Source organism: Sander lucioperca, chromosome 15 (genome assembly GCF_008315115.2).
Source record: "Sander lucioperca isolate FBNREF2018 chromosome 15, SLUC_FBN_1.2, whole genome shotgun sequence".
Lineage (NCBI taxonomy): Eukaryota > Metazoa > Chordata > Actinopteri > Perciformes > Percidae > Sander > Sander lucioperca.
Window position 1 is genome coordinate 16,970,886 of NC_050187.1, and position 20,859 is coordinate 16,991,744.

Sequence of the window (20,859 nt, forward strand, 5' to 3'; positions counted from 1 at the left end):
TATGTGTATGGCGTTGTGTTTATGTGATGTTATTTAAGGTTAAGTTGGTTCAATCATTTATGTTTACTTGTGTGCTATTGCTGCTTTGTATATTTAAGATGAATGTCTATTTTGTTGCAGCGTGTTTTTCATGATCATTAAATACTTATATCTTGATTCATGAAATGCACATGCAGAAGATTCAGTTCTTTATATTAGACTTTTGCCTTTATGTGTTTTTTCTCCATGGTCATCCATTAGTCTGATGTGGTGAATGCTTTATTAGCTAAGTGTACTCATACATAAAATCGAAGAAGCCATCATCTTGCACATATCTCAGCCAATTTAACTCATCTGTGGTCTAAATTGGTGCCAAAGTGATCTTGTGAATGTTTTCAAATGATGATGGATTGTGTAGGATTTCTTTGCATCAATAAGCAGTAAGTCAAATATAAATGACTCAGCAAATGCAGTAGCCTATATACTGTACTTCTCATGGGCAAGATAAAGAACTGTTAAGAAAGAAATGCTCTGTCAATAGCTTATGTGGGTTGTTGACAGTTAAAATGATCTTCCTTAGATACTATCATTTAGAGGAAACAGTAAAAGATACAGCATATGTGTTATTTGTTTGTAGTAAACGTGGGTGAATTGTTTCCATTTTAGCAATTACCAACATGCATTATAGCGTTCTAGTTGAGCCTAATATTCGGGTATTATGTTGTTATGTAATATTAGTAGAACGTACTACACTGTTATCTGGCTTACTTTCTAATCCTGCTCAGTCATTTCTCGCTGCTGAAGTGCTGATATTGATCAAATATCCACAGAATCTTAATTTCCTTTCTCCGCCCAGTCTGTCAAGGGCTCTGCTCCTTACCTTGCAGTATGTGTGCCATTCACTCTCAAACTGTGAAGAACCACTAAATGACTTTCACTCTCAAAGTCTCCCTAGCTTCCGTAAGCTCTTCTGGCTTATGCACACTGCTTAGGATGCATTTTCAAGAAGTTAACCCACTTTCTGTTCTTGCTTATAGACAAAACATACTTCTGGGGTTTCAATGACTTTTGTGTTTGAGCATGTAGCATCTCAAGACTGTGAAACAGCTTAAAGTCTCAGACAATGCAAACAGCATTTACATAAACATCCATGGTCACCTTTGAGAATGGTCATGGTCGGATGGGTTGCTTTATAAAGCTGTAACTGGAGGTTTCCCAAAGCTGGGAGATTTTTGGAAGAAAAAACAGGCTATAAATACAAAACATCACATCTAAATAACTAAGAGTTTATTGTAGTTAAACTCTTGGTTTGTATTTATAGAAGGATTGGGTCAACCTATAAACACCCAAACATACATCCTAGACGTATCATAACCTCAACATTTGATAGGAAAAGGATATATATATATATATATATATATATATATATATATATATATATATATATATATATGATTATAGGAAACTTTGGCTTTGATTAATACTGTATAAATGTAATTGTGGGCTCTGTGCCATTATGATGCATTCAGGGACTCAGGGGGGGTTGAGTCTCCACTGACCCGTCTGTGATATTCTCATACAAGAGCTAAGCCTCAATCACAGGCAAATATAGCTAGGACTATAGCCCTGTGAATGTCTGGAGCCTATCCAGATCCACCCAAACAAAAATACTCTCTCATTACCATCTCTGCAGGGATGTGGAGAGCAGCACTCTGGTCCTCTGGCATGGTTTAAATCCATTTCTTTCATGTTTCACCGACTTCTTGTTTTCCTTTTTGCATCATTTATTCAAGTAGTAGCGCCTTACAAGATACATTTAGCCAATAACAGTGTTTTATTTGGACTCAAACACAACAGGTGCATGATTGACAACTGTGTACATGCAGAGAAGACAGGATTAGAAGAGTTTGCTCAAGCGTGCTTTAAAATGAATATGGGGAAGCATGTTCTGACACTTCAGTCCTTAAGCTGGTAAACACAGGCAGCAGTTTGTTGAAGATTATTCAAAACGGTTAAATCTTTGAGCCTGTTGGTGTTTTCATCTCTTCAACAAAACCAGTACACACATTGAGTCTGTATGATGTGGGCAGCAGAAAAAGGGAATGATGTGAACACTACAGTGAACCATAATTAATAATTTGACATGCTGTATGGACTTTGAGTCTAAAGGGAAATGTTAGGACAAAAGCAAGGGAAACCTATATAAATTACAAAAGAAATACATGTACAAATGCTTCACCCAAATCAATAATGAATGTCATTAGCAAAATCCAGCACAAGTGACATATTGATCTGATGTCTGACATATGTATTTTTTGGGTGACAGCTTAGGAGATATCTTAATCTTGCTCGAGACCTTCAAATGCCAAGATCCATTTCTCTCTGCTCCCTTTGGAATGATGTTATTATGGTTGGGGAGATGACAGTTGTATCAATTATGCATAAGGTGAGGATGTGTAAAGGGAATCTATGCAAATCAAGTTCACCCCATGGATGGCAGTGAAATAAATGATAATGCTCATTTCAAAGTGGTGAGTTCAGGTATGTTTGAGTCAGGCTCCGGAAAAGTCTGTGAACAACCATCGAGGAAGAGACACTAGAGAAGTTTTGGCTCATTTCAGCTGGTTGTATCTCAACTACCAATTCTTTTTAGGTCTCAGGACACACTCAGAGACAGTTTTCCACTCTTGTGCTAAGCTAACCTAATTGACTGCATGCTATAGCTTCATATTTATCATACAGACGCGACATACTACAACATTTACGACATACTATACTATGACTTTTTGGATATTTTTATGACACACTATACTATGACTTTTTATGGCAATTTTAATGATATACCACACTTGACTTTAATGAAGTTTTTTCGACATACTATACTATGACTTTTTTATGAAATTATTACTACATACTAGGACTTTTTGTATGAAATTTTAATGACATACTGTACTATGACTTTTTTAAATAGCTTTATATTTATCATACAGACACAAAAGTGGTATCAATCTTTTTCTCTAATAAATAAAAATAAAATTATTGCTTTAACAAGGAAATCTCAACTCATGGGTCACTCACTAGCTTTTTCTAGAGCTTTCAGCATTTTTCATTCATTCATTTCAATTTCTAGAATGAAGGAATTTGCTCAGTTATTATGTCAACTGATAACTAAGCAAACTCAACCGTCTGCTGTGAAAGACTGTGAGATGTGACTGTGAGATGCTGTTGAAAGCTCCAGAATAAGCTAGTGAGTGTATCTCAATCTAGTTTCCCAGGTCAAGAAGTACACATCTATGGAAAAAGAAAGAAATATGATCACTCTCACCTCTCTTGTTTTTCAGATAAACAAGAGACAAAAACAGACAAGGCTGTCAGAATACATCATAATTCAAATGCAAAATACTAGTTACCATGGAAACAAATATCTATCTATCTATCTATCTATCTATACAGTATATCTATCTATCTATCTATCTATCTATAACAGATACTATATGTACACATACAGGTTACACATACATATTTACATCTATATGTTGTGTGTCTGTTTGCATACTGTTTTTTAAGTGTGAGTAGAAGCTGTATGTATGTAAGCAGCAGAGGGGAGTGGTTGTAGAGGATGGACAATCTAGTGGGATGTTCTCTATCTTGTATCCTTCCTTGTTCCTCCATATCCCTTTCTTCTCCATATCCTCTCACTCTTTGTCTTAAAATCTCTACTAAAGTCTCTCTCCTGCCTCCTGTACTGCACATTCTCATATCAACAGCTCCACCAACAGGTGGAAAAATGCCCGTCTGCAGGTTCACACTCCATCAGTCAAAGGCGCTCTCTACATTTTCCCCCTGACAGTGAAATGCAACACCACATATGTTCAAGGTCCATGCTTCAAATTTCCTGTTAACTGAGCGCTGTTTTCATATAAACAGTTGGGGGGAGAATTATTTATTGTCATTCTACACACAGCACTGCTGAATCAACAGTGTCACAGGAGAAAAGACTAAGGGACACTGCACGTTTGGCATAGAGCTTCTCTTGTCATTGCTTGTATACATGTCAACCAACATAACATCCAGGAAATGTCAGTAACTCAGCTCCTCAACATGATCTATTGTACTTTGTATTTTCATACTGCCCTTCATCTTCAGTTCTGCATGGAGTCCTTATAATAATAATTGTGAGACACCCTAAAACATCAGCTCTACGTATTCAGCACACTGACACAATACAACTTCCAAATCCATCTACTGGGAGGCAGAGATGAGGCAAACTGCCTATGTTTTGTGCATACTTTACATGATCTGGAAACCTCTCAAGCATTTCAACTCAAAAGGAGCCAAATGCTTTGGGCGAGCTGTAGTCTGCGTTCAAAAACAGCTTTATGAGTAGTCTACTATTCTCAGAATATGAGGATGTGGTTAGGTTTAGCAGGACAAGATAAGTGCCTCTAAAAAGATCTCTGAAATATTTACAGACCTTCTTTTGATCAGAGGACATGGTGCTTTGTTTATAGCCCTTTTGCAAAACAGTCCAATACCATCAATGTCTTGCATTTTGGAGATTTACATCTAGTTGTCTTGTATTTTGAGATATATAATACTTCTGTTCACTTTCACCAGCATCATTTCAGATCATATTACTAGAAAATTTAAGAGATGAATGCAGTTGTATCTCTTTTGCCCTCATGCCTGATAAAATGTGGAATGGCCTGCTGTTCAGACTTTACACAAATTTTTACACTGGCTTGTAATTGATAGAAGTTATATTGTAATTGCAATTGTATATTGTACATTTTTACGTATTTCCCCAACATTTAGACTGGCATATTTTGGTATTTTAGAACATGTGGAGGTCTTCACTGGAATTGAAAATGAGGTTATGTGGATTTGAGCAATGCTTTGTGGTTATTCTGAAGGTTGGCTGTTGAAAATGTCAGTGATGTTGCCAAGATTTAAAATATTGCAAGGAATAGCCTATAGCATGCATAGTAAAGCTGAACTTCCATTGTAAGACACATTATTAATACAGAGTGAATATAAAATGTACAACAGTATATATGATTCCTATGGAAAATCCTGGTCATTGGTATTTGAAGTTGTGTTGCCGCATATTTGACTTGAACCAGCAGTAGGGCAGGACTGGTAGAAAAAGTGGTACAAAAACATTACTATATTACAACTGTGGTTTAATTAAAAAGTTGGTCTTAGAGGGTTTAATCATAGACTGTTAAAATGTTTCAATACTTGGTGTCGCCACCAGAGGGGCTGCTGTTATTTCAGCCCAACGCACAGGCGGAACTATAGGCGGAACACGACGTGGCAAACAGTTCACTTCCTGTATTTTGTGCCGTATTGACATCCGTCTGCAGTCATATCTTACGTCTGTCAAAACCAGATTTCCTCGGACTTTGAAGTAGCTTTTAATTCGCCACTCAGGCCGCTGTTAGTGTGAGGTGAGCAGACTGTTATCTTACATGAGGAGCGGGCTGTAAGAGCTCAGCAGCCGGACAGGAGAGATTATGGTTGGGCTGCTGATGGTGTTTCTCGGGGGGCTGTTGGAGGTCTGCAGCGGCGTCTCAACAAACAGAGGGGGGTATCCCTCCTTTACAGACGAAATCCCTTTCAAAATCACCTGGCCTGGCGCTGAATTCACGCTGGTATGACTCCTCCTTTAGTAACACCGTTGTTTTAGGGGAACGCATTTACTATAAGAGGGTGGGAGAAGATGTTACTGCCAACTGTGTACTTTTCCTCTTTCCTTCACACGCGACGTTACAGTTAGAGTTAACAAACGTTTGTCTGTGGATTTCAGCCAGCTTCAGGGGTACTTTACAAGGAAGATGACTTTGTCATCATGACAACAACAGAGAAGGAGAAGTATAAATGTCTCCTGCCTTCCCTGGTATCTGGAGATGAGGTAAGCCATGAACAGTTGTTTTTTTATTATCCACAGATAATAGTTATAAACAGATTCCAGATATAATGGCACAAGTATCAGGCAAAGCAGCATCACTCCATCCCACTGGGTAAATGCAAGGCTGTCTATGAAGCAGTTTCTCTGTTTTACGACGCATACTCGATCCTCTTCAAGTATGCATACAATCAATGTCATGTTACAAAAGATGGTGTGACTCACTCTACTCCTTCATTCTTTTAACATTTCTGAAAGGTGAACAACTTGGAATACACTGCAGAGATGGGCAGTCTGTGCACCATCTTCAATTGTATAAGACAAGCCTATATCTTCCATTAAATTACCTGCAAACTGTCATATTTTTGTAGTTTTTGACATCATGTATATCTGCAACTTCTTTGCTGTTTGACTGTCAAAAAAAGGGTCTGCATGATGTGCAGCAAGATACCACATTGTACAAATATGACATGTAAGCCCCAGAAGAATAGCGTCGTTGTTGATGGTAATGTCTATTTAATTCAGTTAAATTCCTAACTATGTTAAGCTATTTTTTTCTGTTTTTTATTGCTCTTGTGTTCACTGGCACAGCTTCCCATGCTGCCTTATCTCTCTCTCACTCTTAATGCATTTGTTTGGTGTATTTTGTTGATTTAGGATGATGACAAGGAGTACAGTGGGCCTAGTCCGGGTGAACTGCTGGAGCCACTGTTCAAACGCAGCAGCTGCTCCTACAGGGTGAGACCTCCCAAGTTTCACTCTTATTTCCATCTAATTTCCCCACTGCTCTCAGCGGAAACTGTGTTCAGATGAAGTTCACGCTACGTTAACAGAGCATAACTAAACACTTGAAGTTATTTATTCTGCTGTGTTGCTGAGGGTGTTTGGTGAATTAAATAACTCTAAACATGCTCTTGGCTTGCCAACATTGCAGATTGAGTCTTACTGGACATATGAAGTATGCCATGGGAAGCATATAAGACAGTATCATGAGGAGAAGGAGACTGGCCAGGTCAGTGTGTTGAGAGGGTAAAATCATTTTCAGATGACATTAATGAGAACTACACTTAGCGCAGCATGTACTGAAGGTATATGTGTGTGTGTGTTTCCACAGAAGATTAGTGTTCAAGAGTACTTCCTGGGGAATATGGCACAGAAGAGCCAGCCAACAGAGACGGGTGAGTTCATTTGTGTATGTAATTTTACGATATTATTTTTAATATAAATAGAGTTCTTTAGTGTATTAGTCTTTTACTTATTGTGCTAAAGGTAAATCATTATTGTCTTCAGATAAAGTTGAAGAGGCAGAACATGTCAAATCAGCAACTGAAACTGATGTAAGTATAATAATGAAACTTCAATAACCAACTATATTTGCCAGGCTAGCTGTCAGTTCTCACATTTGTTGCATCTGTTCTGTTTCCCTCACACTTTCCACTTGTGTCCAGGTGCCCTCTAAGAATATAGAAGGCCAGCTGACTCCCTACTTCTCACTGGAGATGGGAAATGGGACTCCTTGTGTGCTGAAACAGAACGAGGCTCGCTCCACGTCTGTGCTGTATGTCTGTCATCCAGAGGCCAAACATGAGATCTTGTCTGTCGCTGAGGTCACTACCTGTGAATATGAGGTGGTGGTGTTGACACCGCTGCTTTGCGCGCACCCAAAATACAGGTAGATCTGTCAGAAATTATTACATTTAAATATCGTGCTCAAAGGAATACCTTTCGCTAGTAGAGGTATTTGTATGTCCGTCGTGTCAGGGTTCCACTGAAATGCATTTCCCTAATCAAACTGTTTCTAAACTTGACAAATATTCCTTGCAGGTTCAAGTCCTCCCCGGTGAACGCCATCTTCTGCCAGGCTCTGGCAGGCTCCCCTTTGCGGCCTCTGCGGCTCGCCCAGTTGGACAAGGAGCAAGAGGAGCAGCTTAAACCACCTTTCAGCGCCCCCTCCGAAACCAGAGAGGTGAGACAGAAATGACACACGGGGAAAAACGGGGACTGCGTGTACAGACGACACCTGGCTCTCGGGGGGGGTAATGGATACAGCATAGTATCGCGATATTTTCTGTGGCAATACTGTATTGATACACAGATGCCAAGTATCGATCTTTTATTATATATGTGTCAGTAGAGCTGGGCAATATATCGATATTATATCGATATTGTGATATGAGACTAGATATCGTCTTAGATTTTGGATATCGTAATATTGTGATATGACATAATTGTTGTCTTTTCCTGGTTTTAAAGGCTGCATTACAGTGAAGTTATGTCATTTTATGAACTTACCAGACTGTTGTAACTGTTCTATTATTTGCTTTTACCCCACTTAGTCATTTTATCCACATTACTGATGATTATTTATCAAAAATCTCATTGTGTAAATATTTTGTGAAAGCACCAATAGTCAACACAACAATATCGTTGCGGTATTGATATCGAGGTATTTGGTCAAAAATATTGTGATATTTGATTTTGTCCATATCGCCCAGCCCTATGTGTCAGTCAGTTTGTCTGCTTTACTATTCCATTTAAAATTGAAGTGAGATGAACAAACAGAGAAATGTTCTCTTTTTAGATAAAAAAAATGTTGATAAAGTTTCCTTTTGGGGACATAATTTGAAATTGGGAAAAATTTGAAGTCGGATAAAAAGGTAATAAATTGAAATATATGGCAGAATATTGCAATATGTTTAAAATCACAATAATATCATGACATAAGTATCGTGATATCGTATTGTGAGGCCTCTGGTTATTCCCACCCCTACCTGGCTGATTTATACCTTTTGACATGTTACAGGAGGAGACGTCACCAGTGAGAGAGGAGGCCTTCACCTCCACCCACAAACCCATGACTGTTGGAGGGCAGTCTCAGGTCACTGTCGGCACCACTCACATCTCTCGCTTGACGGATGACCAGCTAATCAAGGAGTTCCTCAGCGGCTCGTACTGTCTGCATGGGGTGAGGCATGCTCCATCTATATAGTCCCTGAGCAATGTTTAATAAACCATTCAGTGACATCATTTTAATGTGTGTGTGTGTGTGTGTGTTCCAGGGGGTCGGGTGGTGGAAATATGAATTCTGTTACGGAAAGCATGTCCATCAGTACCATGAGGTAAGGGTCCCTCCTCGCTAGTGTGAGTGTGTCTGTTTGGAAGCTGGTTTAATGTGGAATATCAACAAACAAAAAAAGAAATGTACTTCTAGTATCAGTTTAAACTGTTACATTTTTTGTTATTTTTCTTTATTACATACGACAAAGAAAGGTAGCAAGTTGTGAAGCTGGAACTGAGGAACTTTTGCCACCTTCCTTGATAAAAGACTTGAATGATTAGTCAATTCTCAAAATAGGTGGCGATTAATTTTCCGCTTTGATTGATTTATCTAGTAATCGTTTCAGCTCTACTTCGACCAACGTAAAAGTTAGTTGACAGAAAATGTATAATTGTGTTAGTGGTTTATTTTAACTGTGTATGGAAGATTGTTTTGTACATTAGATTGCACTTGTACAGTGATAAAAAAGTGATAAAGTGTCCCTTGGTGCCCCAGGATAAAGAGCAAGGAAAGAACACGGTGGTGGTCGGGAACTGGAACGCCATGGAGCATACTGAGTGGGCCAAGAAGAACGTCGCCCGATCCTACCAGCTCAAAGAGGATGGAGTACAGAAAGTCAAGTAGGTCATTCATATGTTTGAAGCCTAACCTGAATGCAAATTAAACTGAGATTATTGTTGATTCATATCATATCATTGTCTCTGCTCCATGACAGGTTGGTTTCCCACTTTTATGGCCACGGGGATATGTGTGATCTGACAGGGAAGCCCAGGCAGGTCATTGTCAAGCTCAAGTGAGTGAGCAGTCATAGGCGGGGGAAGGAACCGTAGCACCGGTTCAGTGTCACTGCCCTGAGTCAACACACGAGTTAAGACAATACCCTGATGTTTCCCAGTTGATTTCACTCATCTCATTGCTCTTCTCTCTGTCAGGTGTAAGGAGTCAGAGTCTCCCCATGCTGTCACTGTCTATATGCTGGAGCCTCAGACTTGTCAGTACATCCTTGGGGTAAGTTCTCTAGTTAATGAGTCACAGTCACTGAAAAAGAAACACATGCGTAGTAGCAGTGTCTAATCAGGTTAACGCTGAACCTTAGCTAGTGTGCTAACCCCTGCTTAAATCCAACAAAAATCCAATATGTGGGTGGTTGGGCAAAGCTAACTTGCTTTGTTTTATAATGTTATTTTAATAAAATCAAATGTACTTTCTCCAGTATTTATTTATTTGTTTTAATACTTGTTTCTCCAATACTGTTCGGTTCATAAAAATGCTATCAATGTATATGGTATAGAATTTATTCGGCTCCCAAAGAGGGCATGACGAAAGAAAGTTACTTAAGCAGTTTTCAAGTCTGTGGGTCTATCAAGTAGTTTTTTTTATACCATATAACAATGAATGGCAAGAATTGCCTTGAACATGAATGAAAGGGAGGAAGACTAGTTCTAATATCTAATAATACTGGCTTTGTGCAGACATGAGGTCAGCCCAGATCATTGGCTCCACATTCGAGTTGATTGACATTTGTTTTTTTTTTCCTAGGTTGAGTCTCCGGTTATATGCAGGATTCTTGACACTGCTGATGAACATGGACTTCTGTCAATCTCCAGCTAAACTAATAAAGATCATATGACAGCAATGGGGCATGAAGGACAAAGAGAGGACCGACAGAGAGAGGTGCACGTGAAGAGAGAGAACATTTATCATAAAACAGAAGCCTGTTTGGTGAAGGAAGAGAGATGCCCATGACACTGCGCTAAAAGCCAAAATCGAGGTTAAACTTGATCCTGAGGCTGGACTTTACATAGCCTAGGAGCACAGCCTCAGCTCACGCCCTGATGTGTTCAATGGGCAATGCTACATCACAGCCTAATCCAGCAGGCTAGCTCAGACTTTGTGAAAACAGTGAATTGGCTCCAATGCCTCACTCCAGAAGGCAGTGCATTAATTGCCTGTACTCCATATCTATGCTTCCCCTTGTGTTGATTAATTGCAAGCAAAGGAGTGATGAATCAGGGGATTCGTTTTGTAATCATCAGGAGTGTATGTGTGCGTGTGTGTGTGTGTGTGTGTGTGTGTGCGTGTGTACTTGCATATAGGGGGAAAAGCAAGTGTGAAAATGTTTTGCAGCAGTGAGAATGTCTATTGTTGTGTTAATTTACAGAGTGAGAGAGTGTAATTTATGCATTAGAGAGTGCTGTGGAATAGAATCAAAAGTGAGTGGTTGATAAACTGTCCTATAGGTTTGTTGGATGTACAGAATGTCTTTGGGTTCCTGAAAGAGGAATTCTGTGGTTTTATGAATATGCACACTGGGATCCTGATTACTGCTGTATCACAGGGATACAAACCAATGCATTTGCAGCAAAGAATAAAACTAAAACATGAAACCTCATTGAAAAGTGTTGCATTACCGTACAGAGAAAAAACATTTGACTGAAATAAAAGGACATCGTGGCAATAAATGTCTAATCCAATAATTATGTAGATGTCTAGTTAGTTGCCATTACCTCTACAAAAATAGTATTTTAATTTAGAGTTTTTCTTGTTATTCATTAAGTTTTTATTTGTTAAACAATACCATAAAAATCACATGTAAAATAATAAGGCTGTTATTTCCCTCACACAGTATATTGATCCTCCATTGACGGACATCTATTGTAGTAAGTTGCCATGGTACACCAGAGTACATTGAGAGGCCACCAGAGGGTGCTTACACTATGCTTATAGTATAATCTTTTCCTTTTAGAAAAAAACTTTTTTTTCCACATTTATCCAAAAGAAAACAAATGAACCTGTAAAAGAATTTAAATGAAATTACCACTGAGGTGTAGAACAGTAGCAACTGCAGTTATTTGTATTCCTAATCCCGGTCATTTTTAGTTAAAAAAAAAATAGACTGCAAAGCTTCATCTACAACTTCACTGTATATTTAATGTGAAGAATACTGTACCAGGTCAACACTCGTGTGGATGATTTGAAATGGTTTCTGCAGTTCAAACATGTACATGATACATATCAAAAGAAAAGAATATAGCATTAGTTGTGAGATATCAAATGCCAATTCCAACTCTGAGTTATCATCCCTTTATTGGTCTAAGATAACACAACTATGTTGTTTTCACATTCTTAACATCAACACAATGACAGGTGTTCAACCCCAGCAGACATGAGGCCTGAAATGCTGTCAGGCGACCAGTATAAGATCATTTCATTAGCCACTGACACGGCTGCCAATAATAAAGCCATGGCTGCAACTAACGATTATTTTCATTATTGATTCATCTGCCATTGTTTTCTTGATTCATTTTTTTGTCTAAAAAATATGAAATATCACCATTATTATTATATTTTACAGAACCCAATGTGACATCTTCTAATGTCTTTTATCTGACCGACAGTAAAACCCAAAGATATTAAGTTTGCTATAATATATAACAAAGAAAAGCATCAAATTCTCACATTTGAAAAGTTGGAACCAGAAAAATGACAGAAACAATTCAATCAATTGTCAAAATCGTTGCCAATTCATTTTCTGTCAATGAAAAGTGAAAGCACAGATCCACATTGCACTTGCCAAACATTTATTGTGTTAAAAAGTGTATTAGGTTCATAAATACATTTCTCTTAAGAAGCAAAAGTTCATCAAAGTGCAACCACATGCCATCGCCAGCCATGTGTGGGCCTGTGCAGGGTTTCATAGCAGCCTGACACTACAGCAGCTTATATCAGTGCTCAGTAACTTCAGCCAGAGAGGAAACAGCAGTGGTCCAGCAACTGCAGTCTTTGGCTGCAATGAAAACCTATCGGGTTATAATGGGACATGCATCCGCGCAACACAGGGGCAGATTTATGTGAAAATGCAGTCTCTGTAAAAAAAAATAAGTCAATTCAATAACACTAAATAACTTTTTGGAACATACACTTTCAATACAAACTGTTTCATGGTAAGGCTTATGATACTGATTCTTTAATTTTTCCACCCAAGAAAACATAACATGTATTTTCACTGTAGAAGAGAACAAAAGATAAATACAGATTCCAGATACATAAAATGGGCTGTTTTCATGTTCTTCTTTTGATTCAAATTTGATTTAAAGCCGCGGTGAGATTGTCCAAAACGTTCAGTTTAGCAGCTTTTTAATTAGACCGAGGGAATGGGAATCTGGTGCACTGAGGTGCTTTCAAAGTCTTGCAGTGCTTCTTGGTGAGGGTGGTAGTGCATGGCTACATAAGACTTGGCAAAGGCAAATGTCTGAGAGCTGACAGGTTGCAGGCTGGTGGGGGAGCTGGGCCCTGCAGAGAGACTGCTGTTGTATATACTGTAGTAGGGCTCAATGCGGGTGTTGATGGGTGTGGAGGTACTGGGGGGGCGATGTTTGCGCACACCTGTGGCCCTTGGACTACCAGCACAATCTCTGGAGTGACTGGGCCCGCAAGCCTGGTCTACCAGCCTCCTCTGTGGCTTGGGTGACAGCACATAGGCTGAGTTGGTCTCATGATGGGAGGATTTATTGCGATTGACTTCCAAGCTGCCCTTCCCCATCGCATGTAGTCGAGTCTTTTGCTGGCAACAGAGAAAACCCAGTGCCGCCCACTGAATACAGCATAGCACACGGCGGCGGAGGCCTGCACTGTTGCGTGAGTACACAAAGGGATTGATGCCTGACTTGAGAAAAATGAGCACAAAGCCACACAGTTCAAACTGGTAATGTGCAAAGTTACTGTCTGGTGACAAAACATCCTGTGCCAGTGAAACTCCCATCGGCAAGCAGCAAAGCAGCACAGAGAACACTATAACTACACAGGTGACAACTGCCTTTGAGTCTTTGGCTGTGGCCAGGTTGACTGTAGACACCAGCTGACAGCAGGTGGCTCCTTGGGCAGCCCCTGGAACCAGAGGCTGGCTGGTCTTGTTGACATAAGAGTGTGTCTGAACGTTCTGCAGTTTATTGTAAGTCTGGTTACGGTACAGAGAGGGGCCTTGAACAGCACACTGCATGCTCTCAAAGCCTGCTGCAATGAGAGGAGGTGGGGGTGGAGGGCATGTGGCATCTACAGTGATGACGGGACATTTCCTCACTTGTGCATTCTTCCTCAGTGTTTGAGCAATCATCAGATAGGACACTGACACCACAGCTACACAAAAGGCAAAGTCTGCCAGGTAGACATACAACACAACCCTGGCCTGTCCACCTCCCAGGCCAAAGTGGGGCAAGCAGGGTCCATCTCTACGTGGGTATGCTCGCATGGTAAGGAGGGCAGCCATGGTGAAACTGGATGTCCACAGCAGGGCAGTGAGGGCCAGCGTGCAGGGAAAGGAGGCAGTGCGGTTGGGCTGCTGCCCCAAAACCATGCGCAGTCTGTGCAAAGCAATGACAGCTACCGTCTCCAGGGACATGATGATGAAGGCTGAGCTGGTCAAGTGGAAGGCGAAGCAGAAACTCTTTGACACGCCATCCCCTCCACCTGCATCCAGGAAGAGCACCAGGGCAAACATGGGAGCAGTCACACAGCAAATGAACAAGTCACAGAAGGAAAGGTTGAGGATCATGAAGTCAAAGTTGGTGCGGAACTTGCGAAACACTGGGTCAAAAAAGGACAGGAACACCACAAGGTTGCCATATGAGCCCAGGCAAAAGATGAAGATGAGGAGGAGAGAGCAAAAGGTTAAGGTAGCATTGTGGATCACGGCCCAACCTGAAGGGGTCTGTGTGCCCACGGTGCCATTGAAGTTCTGCTGTCTTGGCATATCCACCAGGTCTGATGGTGTAACAGTGGTGTTCATTGTATTATTAACAATTTAATAAGGATCCCAGAGTCATCAATGTCAGCATTATTCCTCTACACGGAAGGAGTAGGCTACATGACGATCACAGTATTGCTTGCGCCATTGCTGCCACCTTGGTAGAGTGCTACAAAGGATACAAAGACATATATTAGCTATTATACTGTGCAGTAGATCACATTTAATATGAAAGAGAGCAATGCATAGTTAACTTAGCACTGAGTGTAAATAGGTACATTTTAATAAGACGCTGTGATGCACTACATGTTAGACACAAGATAGGCTATGGCTATGCACCACTGCATTTGGCCAATTATACCTTACTCCCCCCTCTCCCTCTAACACAAACACAGCGTCTGCTGAAATCCGGAGAAAATATGTGTAACGTCACTGATTACTTATGTATCTAGATTTCAAGCATTTAAATGGCTTGGATAATCTATACGATGAGAAAATATAACTTACCATCTGTAATCGATCGTGCTTCCATCATCATTTGATAAAGCCCATCTTGATTTTAAAAGCAATATTAAGTAAGTGAACGCACCGCGGGCTAAGGAAAAAAAAAAAACGTAATTTCAACAGCAAATCAGCCAAAACAGAGCAGTCCATTGACAAACACTGACATAAAATCCGTTTTCTTATATGTCTGTATTAATGTTTAACGCGTATACATCGCAAATAGACGGTAGCATATTCGTTTTCTTGGCGATATATCCATTCCTACGTAAGTTATAACGTACAGGAGCGACGGCCACTGGACGTGCACTGAAAAATGAGTATGAAGTCACTGCCTACGTTTCTGCACATGAGCATAACCACTGCATTCAAGTAGTCCATCTGTAACACACCTCACTTCTCCCCATTTATAATAAACAGTGAGAAATGCCGTTTTTCCAGTTTTACTACAAGATGTGACAGTCAGAGACCGTTAGTCCAAACGATTTTTCTTTTCTTCACAATGGCAAATTAATGTAGCTTTTATGAAAAATGGTGGCCCCATAGTATTTAAAATAGGGTAAATAACAAGGTAAGTTTACACTGATTTTCTATCATGTCTAAGAGACGTTTGCCACGATACATTTGCAATATAAAACGAATTTACACTGTCGTCCTTGGGAACAGCAGCTCAACCATAGATATGAGCTCAACAACGTCGTTGCTAGGCGACACGCAGTGATGATTCTCCATGGAGGGCCAAAATACCATACTATGCAAGATACGCTCTCAGCAGGTTTCTATTCTATACTGACATTATTGTATTATTGTAGTCACATTGTTTCGGGTAGATTAGGCCAAATGACCTGTATAACATAGTCTTAAGTTTAAAATGTGCAAGACATGTTTTTATTATAATCATTACTTTCAAAAACATCTGGTAAAAAGATAGAATGATGAATTTGGAGTTGTTCTATTAACTACATTATACAAATATTGAGAGACAACTTCAATTAAAAAAAAACATAAAATGCTGATTTTGTTACAAACAATTTATTGACATCTCATTCAATAAGCAAACAGTACATCTAAAAAAAAAAAAAAATCACTGCAGTTTTGGCACTACACTATACATAAGTGAGGTACTAAATGCTTCAATGTTTGGACTGATTTCAAGTCATCAGGGGGAAAACAAAACAAAATAATTTCATTTCATCTCAGTGGGCTTTAGAAAAAGGTAAATTGTACCAGGGATAAGAGGGAAGAGATCACAATTATTGACAGGCGGTTTGGTTATTTTCTTGCACCGAAACACATGAAATGGTAATCAGACTGTTCTCAGGTCCTTACAGCAAACACATCACACAGCACAGCAGTGGGGAGCTTCTGCCCTCTCCCTTTCTTTGCAAGAGTAGATGACAATTATTAGGCTCCATTGCTAAAAGCTCAACCATCTATTAAATCTCAGAAACACCTTCTATGAAAAAATTAAAACTTAGCACTTCAAAAAAGTAAAATAAATAAATAAATATGTTTGTGCATATTTGCTATACCATGATATACACATGCATGATGCATATATAATCATATATAGATCAAACAGCTCCACACAAAAATTGTGTGTTGCAGGTTTAAGTCTAATCTAAAGAGAGCATTATTCAATCATCAGTTCTCTGTGGCTTGTAACAAACACTTCACTATGGGGAGATAGTAAAGAGTATGTCCTACACTGTGTTGGCTCAGAGTATATGCTTGGGATAGAATCCTGAGAAATGTGTGGGACAGTGGCAGATGTCTTCAAGCATCCCATAAACGCACACACGCATACACCCGTGCACATGCACAAAAACAAACCAAAAAAGAAGAAATAAAACTGTACAGTAATGTTACAAACTGCAGGTCATTCATTCCTGCTATGATTGATCCTTAAATATTAAGTATAGTAGAAATGTAAATGAGCTAAATACATGAATACACAACTTTTCAATTCTTTTGTGTGCCACTCTTCTTCCAGGGTGATGCGGTGTCTTTCGAACTGGAGCCTCCTCCCCAATGCAGGCTGGTATCTGTAGTCTGGTGATGTCCCAAACTGATACAAGTGAATCAAAAACAAAACTGACAAAACTGTCAAAAGGTGGCTCAAGGAGTTTTCTCTTATCCCTATAAAATTATCCCTTAAGCAGCTTTGTTTGACAGTATTCAGTAATGAATAATAAACTAGTTAAAGCACCTTCAATAATATTTATGTTTCAAGAACAGCATGAAGTTAAAATGCTTTACCAGGTCTTAGGCATAGTAACAGGGGGAGACCAGCAAGTCGGTCAGGACCAGCAGCTGGTCATCTGTGAACTGCTGCTTATGTTGCTGCCAGTTGTCATGGTGAGTCCGTCGGAAGTTTGACAGAGTTTTCTTCACAGTCATCTGGAAGGCCAGAAATACAAATTATGGCTATTTAAATTCATATATATATATATATAAAAAATTTTGTAACAGTAAATAATTGACACTGCACAGGTTTTGTTGACAACAAGAGCTAGGCAATTGGGGAAAAAATATGAGGTTGAAAAAAATAATCCCACTGCAACAGAATAAAGTGATAAGTAGGTGATTACACATACTTCAATAGGTTGTGTGTCATTGAGGTGAGCACTCAGGTCCATCAACAGCTGAGGCATCCAGGTGGGCACATCATATGGGCTGGAGAGAATACAAGCACTCAACCCGAGAACACCTGCATGGCGCCGCACCAGGTCTACAAAAACACAACAGGAGGGATTTCATTAAGATGAGAGAGAACATCATAATGAGTAGATCATCATATATTCTGGACAAGTTGCTTACCAGCAGATGGTATAGTGTCCACTATAGAGCCGAGCTCCCTCTTCCTCTTCTTAGGCAAGGAAGTCTTGCACATAGCCTCAAAATGTGCCTGCATGGGGGCTTCCATGGACAGGAAATTGCACTGAAGGAAGCCGCTGAGTGTAGTTGCGGCCATTTCTCTTACCTAGAAAACAACCGCAGAAAGAGGGGATGGGAAGGTTTACGTTCAAAGTTTATTGTCACTACAGTGCAGTATTAATTACAACACAATTACAATAGTGCAGCTGAGTATACATGGATTAAATAACTGATTATTCTGGAACTTGCTGCCAGTAATTAACATAATAATGTCCTGAAAGGAACGAGGCAGTAATTGACAAGCTACAGCAGACATTGCTTACATTTTCTGTTAATTGGATAATTGAAAGATATTTTGTACTACATTGTTATTCCATAAACTTTAGAATGTAAAGTGCCACTCACTAACACAGTACAAAGTAGCATTAAGACCGATTTATACACCAAAAGAGAATCCGGTCGTTCCTGAGTCATCCAAAAACGGTGGGGCTTGGATCCTTCGTGTGCGAATCACACGGCCACAGGTGTGAAAATGGAAATAAGGTTGTATGTAGGCCATGTCAGAATAAACTGGCATATAACCACATGACCGGAGAAATGCGTAACCACATTCAGCACAGGCGTGTGGACGTTAGGAGAGCAGGCTGCTGTAACTTTACAGCTTAAATTGTGCTCAATGTTGACAGTTCGAGTGTTCTCTAAATTTTAGACTAGTCGACTAGTCTACGTTGAAACTTCCGTTTAAACGTCAGGGAAATTAGTCGTTAGGAACATTTCTACTGATGTCTTTCTGCACTGTATAAGACATACCATAGCAACAATGTCATTAGACAGGGTTTTCCACTAGTGTGTAGTATGTAGACTGGCCAGCTGGATGGAAATAGCAGCCAGCTGGGGACTGGGGGTGGATATGTGTGTGCGGATGCTTCTCTATAATGTGAGCTAAAATGGCTTTTCTTAGTGAAATTCTCAGCAGTAAAGGTAAACTCTGAAATGGGTATTATGCAGATCTTTGAACAGCATTTTCCAGAGGAAAGGCTTTTTAGATTAAATAGAACCACTAAGGCAAATACGTTACAGCTTTCCTTATAGGTGCACTTTTAAGTTATACTGTTTTCTGTTTTGTCTAAATAATGGAACAGATTTTTTTTCTCTTAAAAAGGGAAGGTAGATTCCTCATGAGTAAAACTTGGTGTTTTGTGTGATATAGGTCACTTAGTAATGTAATAAAAGAAAGGGGTCATTGCATGCATGAAATGTGTCTTGGCACCAGTGTTAGCTAATCAAAAAAAAAAGAGGTGATCCTGACAAAATAAGAACCATGCAAGTCATATACGGCTAAGGCCTATAAAACCAGGCTCAGGTTAGTTTAAGAGGCCATATCAAAATGGCTACTTCCATCCATCCCCCAACGTCTCCTTTGTCTCTACTCCATCCCTCTCCCTCTCATCCTCCTTCAATCTGAACGTTATCACTATAGCAACAGATTACTGCAGCCTGTGGTTTCCATAGCAACAGCTAGAGGACTGGAAGGCGGGGGAGGGGGGGGGAGAGCCAGGAGGAGAGTGCTGAATCACTACAGTGAAGACAGTGAGACTGCCTGCTAGCATAAACAAGCATGTATTGGCCAATAGCTTAGCGATCATTATATCGTCAGACTGCCTTATGTCATTTTTCAACCATCTTCCTGTGACGGCTATGCCAGAATGGCAATGTTTCAGCTTTACAGTTTTAAGGATTTTAATGTTCAACAGTTGCAAATGAATGGTTGATTTTACCTCCAGCTGCTCATCCTCCAGCAGTCGTATCACCAGTGCCCGGACATCATTCACTGCTTTCTGGTCACTCATGAAGGTGAACAGGTTGTAAAAAACCATAATCTGGAGGTATGTGAGCACCGTGTAGCGAGCATGCCAGGAGCTGCTGCCAGCAATCTGCAGCACACAACAATAAACACATCCCACATCAGTAACATACTCTGTTTTTTTCCACATGAGGAAGAGACCATGTCCTGGATGAGTCTTTTTGTAATGGAGCTACTTTTTTGTAGGAATACCACTCATTATCTATACGATATCAAATGGGTAACAGATAAATCTGAATTCGTGAGCATGAACAAATTGATCTCTGCTTGTGTGTCATACCAGTTCACAGCTTTGAACTCTTCAGTTTTATAGTTGTTAGTTAATCGACTTTGCATATTATGTTGGTTATTCCTCTTTATTTCCGTGTTGCGCACGGTGCTGTTGCTAGTTGAGAATCTGAAAATTGCCAGAGAATCATCCAGAATACTGTCAGTTAAATTTTTTCAGGTTCTCTCATTTATTCTCCAGGTAGCTGCACACTATTATACTGACCAAATATATTATGTAACAGATTCACCCAAAATGAAGCAGGGCAGATTCTAAAATCTTAGCCAGTTGTCATTCCCTTTGAACCTTTTCATCTTTTTGCGTATTAACCTTACAGGTTATAAGATGTGAGGGGCTGTGAACAGCCCAGTCATGTGTGATGCAGGTGAAAAGTGGAATAACAGCCACAGCTTCCAGATGACTCACCTCCTGCAGGGCACGGAGGACCATGGGGATCTGTTCTGTGTAAAGGAGTCCCTGAGACATCAGAGACAGACAGGTCTTTGCATCCCTCTTCAGTTCATCGTAACTGTCATCATTCTCAACTGGAGCAATCTGGAACAGAGGACAGAGATAGGTTGACGGAAAGGTTAGCGGCATTTTAAGTCCCTTTATGGTGTATATATTAAGCGTCAAAACGTAGCTAGCAGATCAAAGCTAT

The 20,859-nt window shown here is 39.9% G+C and overlaps 3 protein-coding genes and 1 long non-coding RNA gene across 8 annotated transcripts in view; 2 read left to right on the forward strand and 2 right to left on the reverse strand.

The window, feature by feature from the left end:
- LOC116052315 overlaps nt 1-11,337 on the forward strand; it is a 13,548-nt gene extending 2,211 nt beyond the window's left edge. The window contains exon 3 of the long non-coding RNA XR_004105564.2: nt 11,080-11,337. This is a non-coding gene — a long non-coding RNA (uncharacterized LOC116052315). The remainder of the gene's footprint in view (nt 1-11,079) is intronic.
- On the forward strand, nt 5,297-10,947 carry erlec1 (endoplasmic reticulum lectin 1). Its single transcript, XM_031302907.2, has 14 exons — nt 5,297-5,633; nt 5,789-5,893; nt 6,545-6,625; nt 6,822-6,899; nt 7,002-7,065; nt 7,178-7,224; nt 7,336-7,559; nt 7,712-7,853; nt 8,691-8,852; nt 8,947-9,006; nt 9,441-9,565; nt 9,661-9,738; nt 9,878-9,953; nt 10,485-10,947. Exons 1-14 carry the CDS (start codon nt 5,496-5,498, stop codon nt 10,554-10,556), a joined length of 1,452 nt encoding a protein of 483 aa, XP_031158767.1. The 5' UTR covers nt 5,297-5,495; the 3' UTR covers nt 10,557-10,947.
- A 1,175-nt stretch (nt 11,338-12,512) lies between the features above and the next one.
- gpr75 (G protein-coupled receptor 75) lies at nt 12,513-15,835 on the reverse strand. 3 transcript variants are annotated; one of them, XM_035991949.1, is made up of 3 exons: nt 15,196-15,570; nt 14,643-14,857; nt 12,513-14,411 (listed from the first exon to the last, which is right to left on the reverse strand). In XM_035991949.1, exons 2-3 carry the CDS (start codon nt 14,728-14,730, stop codon nt 13,087-13,089), a joined length of 1,413 nt encoding a protein of 470 aa, XP_035847842.1. In that variant the 5' UTR covers nt 14,731-14,857; nt 15,196-15,570; the 3' UTR covers nt 12,513-13,086. The 3 variants fall into 3 exon arrangements, with proteins under 3 accessions (XP_035847842.1, XP_035847841.1, XP_031158742.1); XM_035991948.1 differs by lacking the exon at nt 15,196-15,570 and adding an exon at nt 15,582-15,835 and having other exon boundaries at nt 12,513-14,857; XM_031302882.2 differs by having other exon boundaries at nt 12,513-14,857.
- A 367-nt stretch (nt 15,836-16,202) lies between these two features.
- The window catches only part of psme4a (proteasome activator subunit 4a), a 31,233-nt gene continuing 26,576 nt past the window's right edge, over nt 16,203-20,859 (reverse strand). For all 3 annotated transcript variants that reach the window (XM_035991947.1, XM_031302938.2, XM_031302928.2), the window contains 6 exons: nt 20,625-20,753; nt 19,845-20,000; nt 18,010-18,172; nt 17,787-17,920; nt 17,449-17,589; nt 16,203-17,257 (listed from right to left, as the gene is read on the reverse strand). In XM_035991947.1, the coding sequence (XP_035847840.1) occupies nt 17,455-17,589; nt 17,787-17,920; nt 18,010-18,172; nt 19,845-20,000; nt 20,625-20,753 (717 nt within the window). In that variant the 3' untranslated portion in view covers nt 16,203-17,257; nt 17,449-17,454. The remainder of the gene's footprint in view (nt 17,258-17,448; nt 17,590-17,786; nt 17,921-18,009; nt 18,173-19,844; nt 20,001-20,624; nt 20,754-20,859) is intronic.

Coding starts and splice junctions, on each gene's coding strand:
- erlec1 (XM_031302907.2), top strand. CDS start 5,496: ATGGTTGGGCTGCTGATGGTGTTTCTCGGGGGGCTGTTGGAGGTCTGC. Junction 5,634..5,788: donor CTGGCGCTGAATTCACGCTG/GTATGACTCCTC, acceptor TGTGGATTTCAG/CCAGCTTCAGGGGTACTTTA. Junction 5,894..6,544: donor CCCTGGTATCTGGAGATGAG/GTAAGCCATGAA, acceptor TTGTTGATTTAG/GATGATGACAAGGAGTACAG.
- gpr75 (XM_035991948.1), bottom strand. CDS start 14,730: ATGAACACCACTGTTACACCATCAGACCTGGTGGATATGCCAAGACAG.